General features: G+C 40.6%; 1 protein-coding gene across 4 annotated transcripts; it reads left to right on the top strand.

Moving 5' to 3' along the window:
• Positions 1 to 236: 236 nt before the first annotated feature.
• tmem255a (transmembrane protein 255A) lies at positions 237 to 16,290 on the top strand. 4 transcript variants are annotated; one of them, XM_049586605.1, is made up of 10 exons: positions 237 to 619; positions 4,746 to 4,888; positions 6,000 to 6,062; positions 7,926 to 8,015; positions 12,811 to 12,876; positions 13,060 to 13,145; positions 13,320 to 13,391; positions 13,708 to 13,870; positions 14,004 to 14,150; positions 15,040 to 16,290. In XM_049586605.1, the coding sequence occupies exons 1-10, from the start codon at positions 562 to 564 to the stop codon at positions 15,181 to 15,183; spliced, it is 1,032 nt and encodes a 343-aa protein (XP_049442562.1). In that variant the 5' UTR covers positions 237 to 561; the 3' UTR covers positions 15,184 to 16,290. The 4 variants fall into 4 exon arrangements, with proteins under 4 accessions (XP_049442562.1, XP_049442561.1, XP_049442565.1 ...); XM_049586604.1 differs by having other exon boundaries at positions 13,320 to 13,392; positions 13,703 to 13,870; XM_049586608.1 differs by lacking the exon at positions 13,320 to 13,391.
• Positions 16,291 to 16,726: the final 436 nt, after the last annotated feature.

Genomic DNA, 16,726 nt, shown 5'->3' with positions numbered 1-16,726 from the left:
CCCCTGAGCATGTATGCTATTGACCTGTAAGCAGATTAGGTTACTTTCCTGTATTAGTAACGTCAACGTTAAAATGCATTCTCATTATTTGTAACGTTAATTGCTGTAACGGTCACGTACTCCGGGGAAAACTGATAATATGTTAGTTAAGTGTCGTTACACTTGCTCTAAAACAAGTAACGACTGAATACTTTGTGTTTTTTTTTTGTTTTTTTTTGGAGTATGTGTGTGACACATGCGCACATGCAACCACCAGCGGCAGCAGCAGCAGCAGCAGCAGCGACCCAGCGTCCCGACACCGACACACCGTGAGGACGGAGACCGACAGACGAATCAGCAGCAGCGAGGATGTAAATGAGACGGGCTCGGGCTGTGCTCGGACGGAGGGCTGTTGTTATTGTCAGAGAATGCCACAGCAAGCGAACACGCCGTCTGCGTTAGCTCATGATTATTCACAGTTTAATAACATAGCGAACAACACGGAGTCGTGATTATTGTTTTTTAAAATTTAATTTCCAAGAGGACCGTCCGGCGGATTACGTTAAACATCCTCCAGCCAGCATGCCTCCTTCTCAGAGCCTTCAATCCAGCGGACTGACCCTCTCTGAAACAAGCATAGGTAGGTGTGTGCAAGGTCACCGGTGTGGCTGCAGCAGGTTTTACCAATTAAATAATAAACTCGCGTTACCACACTGCGGAGATTTTATTGCACGGCTTATTTTAATCACATCAAGGCTAACATTTAGATCATTCACATTTGATATTTATGTCCGATGATAAATACAGCGTGTTTTTTTCCTTCTCAAAAGCAGACAAAAACACTCGTTGCATCACCAGACCGTTGTGTTGTTTTTTTTTTTTTTTTTGGTCCAGGCCGCAGCGCGTCACTGTAGGTGCGGCGACGTTGAGTAACCACAGGAGCCTGGATGTTTGGCTCTGATGGTTAACTGCCTGACAGATTTTGGCAGGATGCTCGGCTGCTGCCATGAAAATCAAAGAAATAAATGCATGTAGGGGAAAATCTCTGAGTGTATTTTGCTCATTTTAGTGCAGTCAATAACAGGTAACTCTCACTGTAGAGTAGATTGTTCATTGTTGTAGTCAGGGAAGCATGTGTGCAAGTTAGCTTTAGATGTCTTATTCCTTGTGAGGTAGTGTTTCGGAAATAAGAGTGGTCACTTATTTGAGCATCACTGGACTGAAGAGGCACATCTTGGTGGTGTAATCATTCATTCACACAGATCATATATAACTGTTATATGGATTAATCTTAAAATAGCTACTTTTGTAATAGTATGCAGGTAATGTTGAACAAAAGTAATCTTACCTCTACATGAGCAGCATTCACTGTAAGTCAAATAACAGTTCCCATAACTGCATGCATGCTTTTAGTCCCCTGATCTCAGGCAGACCTCCTACAATAACAAACAAATTTAGCATTGCATGGTTTTGAGTTAGAGCCAGAAGAAGCTGACATTGTTAAACGTATCAACAGTGTTTTGCTGCAAACCTATATTGACAATCAGATAATGAGGTAAAGATAAAGAGGATGATTTTGTCTCTTAGATTGAAACTATGGGGATGTGATATAATGGAAAAACGAGACATTTATTATTAATTTCACTTATGCCAAACAGCCGCATTATTTCAATTAACTGTAATTTAGCATTTGAGACCGGGAAGTGAAAACAATATGCAATACAGAATGACAATAAACGCATTCCCAGAGGAAATGTAGTCCCATCACAATATAATTGTTACTGTAATATAACACCCAGCTCTACATACATTTTGAGATCATTAACATCAGAGGCTGTCCTTATGCTGGCCCCCCGATGAGAAAATTTGACAGAAACCATTTGCTGTTCCTGTTCAGTGAGTGCTGAGTTGTTATTGATCACGAAGCGGGGGCATCATAATTCAGTAGCAGTGACGTCCATGGCTTGCTCTATTTCCAGAAATTGCTAAAACAGAATAAAGAGGTGACGTGGATGATCTATTAGTTGATCTATGGCAATGTCGTGATGAGCTTTCTGAGCACTGCAGAATGAAATACAGGAAGATAAAGTAGATTGAGTGTTTTAGTCAGAAGCAGATGGACCTCCCTCTGTCGGTCATGCTAAAACAAATGCTACAGAGAAACTAGTTAAGGCTGCATCTAAAATGACAGGCTGCTCCCTCCCATCTCTCCTCGGTTTATATCATTTTACCTCACCAAAAGGGCCTGATTGTGGTTAGAGGTGATTTTCAGCCAGCAGGGAGGAAGTTATATCTGTGCTGCCCTACAGTACATAAGAAGTGCATACTTTAAGGCTATTTGACCCTTGAATGGAAAATCTTTGGCACATTTTGAGTTTATAGTTGCCTTTGTTGTTGATTGTACATATTGTTATATGTTTAGTATTGTTTATGTTTATGTATTTATGTTAAGTATTCACACCTATTTAGACCTTTAAAAACACTCTAATGCCTTTTTAAGTCAGAATACAGCAGACAGTTGTGTGGACATAAGCACATGCAACAAAGGTCGTCAGACAACAAGACCCATTTTTAAAATTCAAACAGGGTATCCCTATGGTGTTAGACAATCCAAAACTATTAGTAAACATGAACAACTCTCCTCCATATTCAAAAACTAGAGTGCTAAAATTAAAATTTATGATGTCATCATAAATAAAGTCCAGGGCTGCAACATGGACAACAAACTGGGATGACACTGATACCCCTTTTCCACCAACATGGAACTGGCTCCTGTCCAGGCCCTGCACGTAGTGTTGAACCATTCAGAGCATTTCAACCAAAAATAAATCGGTTTGGAACCTGAGGATTTGGTTCTCTGCAGGAATCAAAACATAGCAGGTTTTCCTTGACTTGAAGTGCGAACTGTGACAACATCAGTGGGTATATGAGACAAAAGAAAAAAAGAGCTTGCAGTGGTCTCTTTCAGAGTTGGTCCATATTTGGGTTTTTTTGTAAAATCAAATATAGGGATACACAATATTGGATTTGATGCCAATATCCGATTGCAGATATATAACAACTTACATGGCCCATAACTGATACTGATATCGATATATCCACTTTTTTCCATACCAAATTTTAGTAATCATCAAGTCTCCTCTGTGGTGGCTTTAACATCATATTATGCATGATGATTATGATTATGATGATGCGTGATGGCCCACCAGAAGATGGAGACATGAAGTACATTAATTTTCAATGTATGTAATATTCATTCATTGTGCAAAATAAGAAAAAGCATGTTGATGCCGATATTATTGGGGCTGGTTCAGTAGATAGCACCAAGGTTCCAAGAATGCTGAACAGAATCGGTTCAAGAACTGGAGCTAATTTGGTGGAAAAGGGGTATAAGTGCACCCAGGGAGATGTTCTGATTATGTGGGTACATTTTTTGTGTCACAATTGAGAAAACTATCGTAGAATAAAGCTCATTTATGTGTAAAACAAAGGAAAATGTTCTGTGGTTTGACACAGAATCAGGGTGCCAATCATTGTTGTTCGTTGTCTGATATCAGACAGAATTGTCAACTCTGTACACTGCATTTCAGTCTTCAGTCTGGCATTGTGTCCACACTAACTGATTTCCTTGGGGGACGGGGATTTAGTTTTTCCGAACATATCATTAGAGACCAACGTATTCGCCTGAATCTAACGTTATATTAAGTTCATGCTGATGCATAGTCACACCAACATACCTGTTTTGCCAGGGTTGTGGGATTGGAGGGGAGCAGAGTAAAATAAACTTAGGTTTTGGGAGGATATTGAGAAGATATGTTGGCTTAGAACATCCTCAGTAGCACCATCTATCTTGTCTATAACAACAATGATGAACAACTCCAATGCACCGCTTGACTACGCAGTGACAAACAACTCCAGTGCACTGCTTGACTAGAAACCACTGTTTCATGTCACAACGCTAGAAGAATCAGTCAATAGGAACTCAATGGAGAATGTGGATTCAAAGATCTGGACCCAGGCAAGCTTATTTTGGTATAAAAAACAGTTAACAATCATTGTGTGACTTCACAAAATCAGTCTTCCATTCATTGCCTATGGTGCAGCTCCAGACTTTATTCTTGATGACATCACAAGTTTGAGACTTGGCTTTGAGAGAGAGTAGTTCATGTTCACAAATATTGATTGAACTTTCCGAGGCCATGGAAATAACATACTGGAATTCTTAATTTAGATGGGGTGCCCCTTTAAGCAGCTTTTTAATGTTGCGATTATTTGATCATCTCAAAGTCTTCTGACATCTGGATGCCCCTTATTTAAACTTAGAGAGGATAAAAAAAGCCTCTTTACTGTAAATGTCATGACAGCTGGTCACTGGTATATTTACTTTAAGTCTTACATGTGCTTTGAGGTGAAAAAGCAACAAAAAAACATTGTAAATGGCTGCAAATAGTTTTGGAGCATGTAAGGAAGTTTTCCCACTCAACCAAATTATCTGTGATTTTTGTTATTAATGTTGGCGTAAAAGCCAAGGTTTTTCTCCCATTATGAGCAACAATAGCAGTTATTGTCATTTTTAGAGTGAACTACGTCAACAGAACTGGCCACTTAATGTCAGTGATACTGAGAGAGCCCAGTCCAGTCATAGTCTCTTTAACTTCTTCCAATTGCATCAATGCTTGTGGTGGATTCCAGCTTCAGCCTCATCTTACTCATTACTTTTCCATTCACGTCACAGCAGTAAGGTTCCCTCATTTGTTGTCTCGTAGGTTCTTTTAAGAGGAGGAAGAGGAAATCCATAATCGTGACGGTGCTGCTGCTCATCGTATCCGTGCTCATCCTCATCTTTGGCCTGGCAGCGACTACCAGGACACAGAACATCACAGTGGGCGGCTACTACCCAGGAGTCATTGTGAGTGCACATTCACATCTGTCAGAGTTCATAAGTGAGGTGTGAGTGATGTGAGAGTATCTCCAGCCAGCTCTTTCCGCCCCTGGACTCCTCATGAACCTAATTACTGGAGGTCTCTTCGGGGTGAATTTTCCCCACATTCATTATTCAGCATCGCTGTCATTAGAGGCTGAGTGAGGTAAAGTATCTCAGTCCATAAATGTGTTTTCTTCACAGTACTCAGCTTTTAGCTTTCTGCCTTAAGTAAAGAGTGGGCAGGGAAGCAACCAACTGAACGTCAGCTACATTTCTAAAGATGCTTCTTCTAACTTTGACCTCAGATTCATAGTTTAAATCATTAAAATATAATGTGATGGACAGAGACTTAGGAGGCAGTGGTTCATTTGAAGTTGGAAAAGATCTGATATACTCAGGGCTCGGTTTATAAAATCAAGGACATAATGGCAATCTGGACTACTATGCTGTGATGTAATTCTACACTGCAAGAATCTTAATGTGATGCCAGTAACTGATAACCACAATCACTTTAGAATCTTAATCTAATCTAATCTAATTTAATTTAATTTAATTTAATTTAAATTAATTTAGTCTTATTTTATTTTATTTATTTAGCATGTGATTTTATTCATTTTTATTTACATTCTTGATAATATTTGTTTCTATGATTACTATTATTGTGTTTATTTAAACTGTTTAATTCTTTATTTATGTTATTATTATTTTATTTAATTTTTATTTTATCTTACTTTATTTTTTGTAATTTTTAATTTATTTTTTCCCCCACTCTTGGTGTGTCTTCCAGCTGGGTGATGATAGCATACTGTATAATGTGGAAAAAAAAAAACTAATAAAAACATATAAGTATTAATAATAATAATAATAATAATGATAATGATAATGATATACAGAGATGTACAAAGATGTGAAATTTATATTGAATATCTGTAAAAGTGATAATATAATAGCTTATAACATTGTAAACATGCTGAAATGCCTCCCTCAGGGCACGGCAGAAACACTTAACGCTTGATTTATCTCGCCACGCTATGAAATCAAAGCTCTATAGTCTAATTAAATAAACACCCTAACAGCTATTTTCTCTCCTTTTCAGCTGGGCTTTGGCTCCTTTCTGGGAATTATCGGCGCTCATTTGATAGAGAACAAGAGGCAGATGGTAAGAGGATTTATATTACCTCTGTGCATTGAGATCACTGTCGGAAAACTACGCATCAGTCCCAATTACCTTACGGCAGCCTACAGGCCTGATTATGTTGTTAGTGTGACAATAGACAGAGCACACCCAACCCAGACTGTGAGTCCCACTTGGCCTGAGGAGGTTTAGGTATCGGAGCAAGTATCCTGGGCTTCAAGGGAGACGGAGACAGAAATAGAACTGGGGTGTAAGTGGAGGAGGACGGATGTCCACACTGGAATGCAGGGAAGGAAACTGCAGATGAGGGCAGCAGGTGGGAGGTGCTGGGCGAGGACTGTCAGGGCTGAAATGAAGAATGGGTTTGTACGGTGACACCTTTCCACAGAGCGCAGCAGAGTTTTGATGCTTTGAGCCCTCAGCTGACTGAGCTATGACATGAAACGCCACGCTGTCCCTCATGTCTTGTTTCCCATAAAATGTTATGATAGGATAAAATGTGTTGACATATTTTATGGTTTGGAGTTTTAGAGGAACTCATAACTTTTGTATTCTTACATTTTCAGTAGAGCTAAAATGATTAGTTGAAAATTATTTGAGTAGTTTGATAATCAGTGCATCGTTTCATTCATTTTTTAAGCACAACAATTTATGGCTTACTGCCTCTCAAGTGTGAATATTTACACTCTGCCTTTGTCTTTTGTGATAGTAAATTGAAAAAATTTGGATTTTGGACTGTTGAGTCCCACTTTGAGCATCACTAGCGGAGTGCCATCTAGTTCCATTATATTTTAGAGAAGGCAGACATCTCGATGGTCAATATATCCAGCACTCTGGATCTCACACCTAAACGATCTAGATTGATAAATTGCACTATGGGTAAGAGGATAAATATGTATTTTGGGTTTTCAGGGTGAACCATCCCTATAAAGCCCCTGTCAACTTGGTTTCAAATCTAACATATTTCACCATACCATCAAGTATTTGTGACTAACTTTGTAACAATAGAAAAACATCTTCTGGGACTATTTATCAAGAGTTTTACACTCAAAACCTGCTTCATCATGACTGTGTGGGTGTGCTTTGATCCGATCTGATTGACAGAGGCCTTGCAACATAAGCAAACAACCCTATAGCTGTCATCAGACCTTGATTCAATGTTTGGAACACAGGAAAAAAAAATGCACTTACAAAAACTAATTTAAATTTCAACCAATTAAAATAACTACAATTGTTCTTAGTTTGTCAGAAAAAGGTGTGTTGATGGAGGACCACATCGCTGAGAGTGAGAAACTAAGGATGACAAGCCCAGCTGTCTAAATATTGAATGAGTTGTTGATCATTCCTCGGTTTTCAGTCACGTGCCACCGGATGTATTCATGTCAGCATCATAGAAATCTTGGCGCAGGCATTAATCTCTGTTACCTCTAGCTGTTGTGTCACTCGCACTGCCTCCCTCCTGTGAGCTAGGCTGGCTGCAGACAGGGTGGGGTGATGGTGTAATTGAATACATGCTGCTTACATTGAGGAGTGAAAGGAAGAGAGTTAGGTGAACAGGGAGGGTATTAAGGGTTGCAGTGCTTCTAAAGAGCTGGGCACTACGCCAGCCACCAACACTACTGGAGCTAGGTGACAGCCACAGCGCTCTGTCACTGTTGTCCTCTACCCGCATAGCCCCCTCCACCCTCGTCCCATTCAGAGGTATTCATACTCAGAGAGGAGCACATGCGCAGGATGATACAGATTAGTGTTGAGGATGTAACCTAATACAAAAGTGGTGAGAGGAAGCGATTAAAAATTAAAATACCACGTTTGTCTTTATAGTCTGTAAAAAGAAAATCATTTTAGCCTGATGGAGATTGATGAAGCTGGTGTTTTCTTGCACAGTTGGTGGCATCTATCGTCTTCATCAGTTTCGGAGTGGTGGCTGCCTTCTGCTGTGCTATTGTGGATGGAGTGTTTGCTGCGAGGCACATTGTAAGTATCACTGAAGCTTCTACTTATTTAACCAAACTGATAAATTATGAATACAGATAACACTTATGGCCCCGACCTATAACAAGCTGATTAATCAATGCCATCCCCATTAAAGCTTAATATACTCTGTCTGCATCAGACATACGGTAAAACGTATGCCCTTCTGTAAGGACAGTGCTCACATACTGGCCCTGTGTAGTAGCTGCTGCACCCTGCTCAGCAGGACAAATATATTTTGTGGTAGAGGGAGATTATTCTGTCATGACGCAAAGTACTCGAAACAATAAATAACCACTAATGCACTCTAAAACAATTTTGCTAAAATAAGTTGTGGTTCGGGGGAGAGGGAGCTCAGCACCATTAGCAGGTTTCATTTGCCAGTGGCGTCAGTGAAATGGAAAATATTACATTTCTGTTCAGACATTTGTTTTTGTACAAATAACTATAAAGTGGTGGTACACAGCAGAAAGCAACGTGAGGCAGTGACAGATGAGGTAATGTGATGCTGTCAGATGATCATACAGCACATTGTAATTGTTCAGACTATTTGTTACATGGATCTATTTGTTTGGTGCAGAATTTTACCTTTCAAACTAGCTCACATTTTTGGTGCCAAAGGACATGATCCTTTCTTGCTTTACCCCGACTATTCGTGACATAAAGGGCTGCACAATTAAAGGGCCGGTGTGTAGGATTCAGGGGCATCTACTGGCAGAAATGGTATATAATATTCACATTAGTTTATAACCACCTGAAAATAAGAATTGTTGTGTATTTGTGAACTTAGAATGAGCCGTTTCTATCTACATACCAAGTGCATCCTCTTCCACAAAGTCCACAGGAGAAGTTTCACTGCCAGATGCCACGAGATCCTACACACTGGACCTTTAAGTGCAGAATTATCCCTCATAATAAATAACCATCAATCATATTTTTATAAGTTAATTGATTCACTTATGTACAATATTAATGATTTGCATCTTAAGTGCTTGCTTCCAGTCAAGTGCAAAGGGATGTTTGGAGCACCAGGCAATAAACTAGACAGACAACATTTTCAGTTGGTTTTTTTTTCCACAGATATATGAACAACACAAACACACTGACACAAAAACAATACAGTGCAATACATAAATCAAATAAAAATACATAAAAAGTAAGAATAACTGGTTGTCTGGGACGGTTTCAGTATTTAAATAAGTGTCTTCAATTTCAGCAGTCTTTTAGTTAGTGTGAAGTCTCGTACAAGTTTCATGACAGGCCACTTTTCTGAGTTGTATAGCTTTATAGTTTTTATAGGGATTGTGTGGAAATAAAGGTCATTTTCTTCCAGATATTAATTGATATTCTTGATCTCAATATCAAAACTTTTTAGTTATCAACATCATCACAGTGTTATTAAAATAAGCTGAACATGTCCAAAAAGTGTGCACTTTTTGTTTGCATGAAGATAAAAATCACAATGTAGTAAGAACCTCATGTAAAGATATGAAAACAATAGCAAATGCACATTAACTTTAAGATAGCCTGTCTCTTAAAGGGCCAGTGTGTAAAATGGGTTGAAAACAGTGACATCAGTGGCCAAATTCTAGATTGCAGGGCTCACTCGCTCACCCCTCCCGTCGGGTAAATGACAGCGGCCTCGTAGGGACAAAAAACCTTGCGCACGAGTTTTTCAGGAGTAGGTCTATCTAGCGACGAGTTGTATGTTTATTTAGAAATCTAAACCATGTTACGATATTGTAATGAATCACTCATGAGCAGGAGACCAGAGGAGCGTTCGGGAAAAAGGCCCGTTTATTTGAGCACTACAGAAACTCCGGTAACACTCCAGGGGGTAAAAGACTCCGTCCCAAACTCTGACTCTTCTAGCATAACAGACACACTTCATAACTTTACACACACACTCGTTTACCATACCGAGTGGGGACCCCCCCTCCCCTCTCTGCTCAATCTCCAGCCCGCACACTGACTGACAGCGTAGCTTGTAAACAGAGCTCAGCTGTTTATTTAGCCTAGCAATACCTCCGGACTATAGTAGCTGCAATGGACGACTTTGAACACGATTTTTAAGAGCTTCTTGTAGCGGACACAGACCCAGAGCCATACCTCTTTGAGCCGGAGCATGCAGATGAGGAACTCCATGTGTTTGATGTTGAGCGGGCGAGAAGAGAGGCTGAATGCACAGAATGGGATTCGGTGCTACCATCGTTGGGGAGATATATCATCAGGAGGAAAAGCGCCGCAGAGAGTACATCACAAGGAGTGTTCTCTGGCTGGCTGGATTGTCCGCTCGGGCTGCCTTACATACATGGCGGCGCAAGATGGCGACCTCTCTAAAGCAAGGCCCTTGCTATATACAGTACAGGCCAAAAGTTTGGACACACCTTCTCATTCAATGCGTTTTCTTTATTTTCATGACTATTTACATTGTAGATTCTCACTGAAGGCATCAAAACTATGAATGAACACATGCGGAGTTATGTACTTAACAAAAAAAGGTGAAATAACTGAAAACATGTTTTATATTCTAGTTTCTTCAAAATAGCCACCCTTTGCTCTGATTACTGCTTTGCACACTCTTGGCATTCTCTCCATGAGCTTCAAGAGGTAGTCACCTGAAATGGTTTCCACTTCACAGGTGTGCCTTATCAGAGTTAATTAGTGGAATTTCTTGCTTTATCAATGGGGTTGGGACCATCAGTTGTGTTGTGCAGAAGTCAGGTTAATACACAGCCGACAGCCTTATTGGACAACTGTTAAAATTCATATTATGGCGAGAACCAATCAGCTAACTAAAGAAAAACGAGTGGCCATCATTACTTTAAGAAATGAAGGTCAGTCAGTCCGGAAAATTGCAAAAACTTTAAATGTGTCCCCAAGTGGAGTCGCAAAAACCATCAAGCGCTACAACGAAACTGGCACACATGAGGACCGACCCAGGAAAGGAAGACCAAGAGTCACCTCTGCTTCTGAGGATAAGTTCATCCGAGTCACCAGCCTCAGAAATCGCAAGTTCACAGCAGCTCAGATCAGAGACCAGATAAATGCCACACAGAGTTCTAGCAGCAGACCCATCTCTAGAACAACTGTTAAGAGGAGACTGCGAATCAGGCCTTCATGGTCAAATAGCTGCTAGGAAACCACTGCTAAGGAGAGGCAACAAGCAGAAGAGATTTGTTTGGGCCAAGAAACACAAGGAATGGACATTAGACCAGTGGAAATCTGTGCTTTGGTCTGATGAGTCCAAATTTGAGATCTTTGGTTCCAACTGCCGTGTCTTTGTGAGACGCAGAAAAGGTGAACGGATGGATTCCACATGCCTGGTTCCCACTGTGAAGCATGGAGGAGGAGGTGTGATGGTGTGGGGTGTTTTGCTGGTGACACTGTTGGGGATTTATTCAAAATTGAATGCACACTGAACCAGCATGGCTACCACAGCATCCTGCAGCGACATGCCATCCCATCCGGTTTGCGTTTAGTTGGACGATCATTTATTTTTCAACAGGACAATGACCCCAAACACACCTCCAGGCTGTGTAAGGGCTATTTGACCAAGAAGGAGAGTGATGGAGTGCTGCGGCAGATGACCTGGCCTCCACAGTCACCGGACCTGAACCCAATCGAGATGGTTTGGGGTGAGCTGGACCGCAGAGTGAAGGCAAAGGGGCCAACAAGTGCTAAACACCTCTGGGAACTCCTTCAAGTCTGTTGGAAAACCATTTCAGGTGACTACCTCTTGAAGTTCATCGAGAGAATGCCAAGAGTGTGCAAAGCAGTAATCAGAGCAAAGGTTGGCTATTTTGAAGAAACTAGAATATAAAACATGTTTTCAGTTATTTCACCTTTTTTTGTTAAGTACATAACTCCACATGTGTTCATTCATAGTTTTGATGCCTTCAGTGAGAATCTACAATGTAAATAGTCATGAAAATAAAGAAAACGCATTGAATGAGAAGGTGTGTCCAAACTTTTGGCCTGTACTGTATATATATATATAAAAGCATAATTATAAGGCTACGAAAACCAAACAAATTTTATTTTATAGCGATTATACATTTGTATAAACATATTAATGGGTAGAATATTCTGATTCAGATTCAGATTGACAATAAACCATGCCAAATATTACACACTGGCCCTTTAAATGCTTGCTCGAGTGTCTGTGTGAATCTAGATGAGGACAAGGGACCGGTAGCATCTCTGCTACACGCCCACTCTGTAAACAAGGGAAAAAAAACAAAAACCAACCTACATTGCATGCTGCACCTGCGCCTGAGAGACTGCTGCTAACTTTGGTTGATGCTGGACAGTATTTCCAAGCGTGGTACTCAAACAGGGTTTTAATGATAGTAAAAATTTAAAACAGTAATGGTAACTGTCAGGAATTTTGCTGTGATCTATGTCTTCCTTAAAATATGTTAAATAACAAAAAATCAAAAAAATACATGAGCTGCCTTAAAGCCCTAATCATTCACCTCATGTTTTAGTGAGTTGTCATACAGTATTACCAAACACATCTGTAATTAATCTTATTACTGCAACCTAATTGACATAATAAACCTGTATCTTTCCGAGTTACTCATCCAGCCTAGCTTATTAGCCTTCTATGAGGTTTTGATGGATGAAGTTTCCCCCCCATAATCATGATTAACATCACAGTCATTAATCATGCAGCACTAATTAAGTGCAGGGTCTTGTGTTTGTTTTGCTACCCATAATTCAGTGTGTGTTTGTAGGCAGACCAGTGGTAAATCATGCAGTAAAATATACAAAATTGTTATTTATTGTACTGCAGGACCTCAGGCCTCTGTATGCTGGGCGCTGTGAGTATCACTCCAGTGAGACTTCATCTGAACGTGATGTAAGAAACACACACTTCACTGTCTGTAAACAGAAATCTGATGAATTAACCCTCAGTGTGTGTGTGTGTGTGTGTGACCTGAACTGTTATTAGCTGTTCAGCCTTTAAGATGTGTAGGGACACTGTTATGAGCCAGAGGTCGACTCAAAGTGAAGGGACTATAAAATAATTTGTGACCTTCAGGTGCCCTGTCAGACATCGCGCACATCCTGTAACTTGCGTGTGAAGGGCAACACCTGTTACTGTTGCGACCTCTACAACTGCGGGAAGTGAGTACGCCAACAAACCTGTGAATCAGCTGCTGCTTACTTTGCTGTGCTGCTTTGATTGTTTGGACTTTTGATGTGTACCTTTGTGCCATTTTTGTGGGAGATTTTTTTGCACTGCTACCTTGATTGTATTAGAACAAGAATGTTTGTTTTTTCTTTTAACCTTTGTTTCAGAGAACATCCTCTTATGGGACTTCAGAATAAAGATGTTTTGAAAAAGTTTAGGAAATCATCCATGATTTGGAAGTAGGTCCCTTTTTTCTAGAGCCGTGTTGGCCATTCATGATCAACTCATGCTTGACGTAATGGTGTAGAATATTTATGATGTAACCCACCACAGAGATGTGTTTTTAGGGTGCCATTTCCTTTGCATGTCCTTTTTGTGTCTGACCAAATACCCACCCATATCCTCTGTGTCTCTATCTTTCATTGACTCATTTATCTCTATAAATCAAACATGATTGTCTTCATTGTGTCCTGAATACAAGAAGGAAACACTTTATAGTGACGTTTGTGGCTTGACTGTATGCCGTCTCCCTCTCTGTCCCACCCACTGGGCCAGCCGTGTAGAGGTGATTGGAGGCTACCATGAATACACAGATGTGAAGAGCTGCCAGGATGTGGTGCACCTCTATCACCTGCTGTGGTCCGCTACCATCCTCAACATCGTGGCCCTCTTTCTGGGCATCATTACTGCTGCAGTGCTGGGAGGCTTTAAAGACATGGTGGGTGCATTTACTGTATTTACCTACAAAGATGAGAATGCAATTTGTTGGTATGAGCTGATGTAGAGGCTTTTGTTTTGCAGTTCTCTGGTGTTTTTTAGAAACTGATCAATATCTTTTACGTCCTTGTCAGACTCCCTCTGCTGCTATAGAGAGTACATCTGAACCAGAGGCCATCACAGCTCCGGTCCCCTCACAGCCTCCTCCGCCCAACACCTCCCTCAACTCGTATTACAACACTGCCCCCTGCCTGCCGCCTTACACTGCCTACGATCTGCAGGTACAGTCACTGAAAACCTGCAGTGCTTGGTCTGCATCACAACAGTTATTGATTTCTTATTGGCAGCTGCTTTATCAGCGATGACTACTTCAAATGAAAGGTTTCTTTAAAATGCTATTTTTTAAAAAGGAAACATACATGAAATTAGTCGGGCTATACTATGACTTGAAATGGCATGTACCTTAATGTTTTAATACCAGCAGTATTCTTCGTTCTCTCACTTCCTGTTAAACTGTTGGTTTTATTATCTCACTGTCAAAATAAAAATGTTCTCTGCAGCTAAATTAAACAGTTGATAAAGAAAGCAGAGTTTCGGTTTTTGTCTGTATGATACTTAGAAATGGGTAAAAGTAAGTGAGAGGATTATCTTGATTTTTAAGGGGGCAGATCAACCCCAAATCAAAAATCTATATTTTCCCTCTTACTTGTAGTGCTGTTTATCAGTCTAGATTGTTTTGGTGTGAGTAACTGAGTTGTTGGATATCGGCCTTAGAAATGTCGGCCTTCTCTCAAATAATAATGAAACTAGAGGGCACTCGGCTTGTAGGGCTCAAACTGCCAAAAAAATAAAGTTGAAAAACTCAACAGCAGTGTCAGTTTTCAAAAATTATGACCCGGTTACCCAAGATAATTCACAGACCTTGTTGTGAGCAGTTTCATGCAGGAACTATTTTCTTTTTACTGAACTACCCCTGCCAACTGTATCACGCACAGGGAAATGGCATCTGCTCATTTGTTGAGAAGATGCCAAACAAGAGGCTGATAAATTTTAAATTTCATTATCTTGTATTTATGTGCTTTGTGTTTCTATCTTTGCTCTTCAGGGACAAATTAAGTGATTAAAAACCTCTAAAAAGGTCATTCTGATAAATGTTTGTATTTCCTGCAGGGCTCCTACTTGTTCCCTGACTCCTCAGGCCTGTCAGATGACTCCCAGTCTGGAGCCAGCCACTTGTGGCCCACCATGGTCCCTCCACGCTACTCTCCTCCTCACAACCATCCCGATGAGAAGCCCCCACCGTACAGCCCGTAAGATGGCCTCGAGCTAAGAAGGGACGTCATTGGTCGTCGTTGGATGCTGAATAAGTGGTTTGAATGCACAACTCCTCTGATCTTTTCCTCACTATCTTTGAGAACTGTGTCGAAGGAAAGGTGGTGAGGAAGAGGAGGATGGGCACGGAGCACACTAACTTTGAGTTCAGCCCAACACGAGGAGTGTTTGTCTCCCTGGGCACCACTCACACTCATGCCTGCACTGTGTGTGTGTGCACATATACACATCTAGAGAAAGACAACCGGTCCAAAGCCAGGACTGTTTACACATCTATCTGCCTTAATGCAAACGGACTTCGAGTGCAGCAGCTCTCTGTCATCTGGACCTATCCTGTACAGGGTCAGAAACTCTCCTCCAGCTCATGCTTTATGTTCACCTCTCTTTAGTACACACTGTAAATGCTTCCTGCCTCCAGAGGCACAGGTGTGAATGTCCTCACTGTCTGCACTGTGAGGGTCTGGTCTGATGAGCACAGCTTCAGCCCTCACATGAAATCTAACCTGTTACATGAAAGCTTTGGTGTCTTCCCCTCAATAAGCTAGAGAATTACAACCTAGTTGTAGGCCCAAGCTTTCTTTAGCAATGAATTAGGCAAAGTCAGCAGTAATGGAGGTATTACATGCTCATAATGTATGTACAGCAGTATGATATACAGAAGCTCTTTTAGCAGTTAAGCTGAAGATATACAAACAGATCATGGTATCTTAGTAGTTAGTCATAACTTATTAAGAAAGGACGGTTAACAGTTACACTCCAAACCCTATTTATTGTATTTTCACTCAAAGCAGCAAAGCAGGTAAGCATATGTCGTCTCTCTCTGTAAGTAGTCGCAATATCACATCTAAAAGTTTAAATGTCTTTGTCAGGAATACACATCAGTGAAACTGAGTGTGAACAGTCGGTGCTGGATTCACTGACACGACATTGGAAATCATGTTAAGTGAAAGAACTGTTGTTCACTGAGGAAGAGGAGTAAACTTAGTCCATGTCTGTGAGACGGGTCTGTGTCAGCTTTAATCACTGCTTTTTATAATTTAAACACATTCTCAGGGGCTGATTGTCAGTTCCTTTTTGTCTTGTCATTAAAAATGTTTTGTGTAATTCAAATGGTGTGTTTCTTTTTAGACAAGCAGGCAGCACGGTCTGGCAGTTCACCATTTTGGTACAGACTGAAACATCCCAGTAGCTACTGGATAGAGTGAAGATTTTCATTTCCCCCAGTCAGGATACAGCGTTGATTATTCCTTGACTTCACACACAACACCATCATCAGGTCAGATTATTGAGTTGTGAAACGTTGGTTTATGAGCACAAGGGTGTAGGTTTCTGTACCGCTTTAAGGGGGACACATACGAAACAGGATGTGGGGGTCCTCCACCAGAAACTTTGGGGTATCTCACTTTCCCTGTATTCTGGTGAATTTTAATGCTCAAATTTGGGTTGTTGATGCATCAATTCATGGTGTAAATGTCTTTAATTTTGTCAAGAAAAAACAGTCCTCTGCTTTTTTCATGGTTCTATT

The sequence above is a fragment of the Epinephelus fuscoguttatus genome, linkage group LG9 (assembly GCF_011397635.1).
Source record: "Epinephelus fuscoguttatus linkage group LG9, E.fuscoguttatus.final_Chr_v1".
In the NCBI taxonomy this organism is placed as follows: domain Eukaryota; kingdom Metazoa; phylum Chordata; class Actinopteri; order Perciformes; family Serranidae; genus Epinephelus; species Epinephelus fuscoguttatus.
Note: the sequence above shows the minus strand (reverse complement) of the source record. Positions and strands in the feature narration are given on the sequence as shown.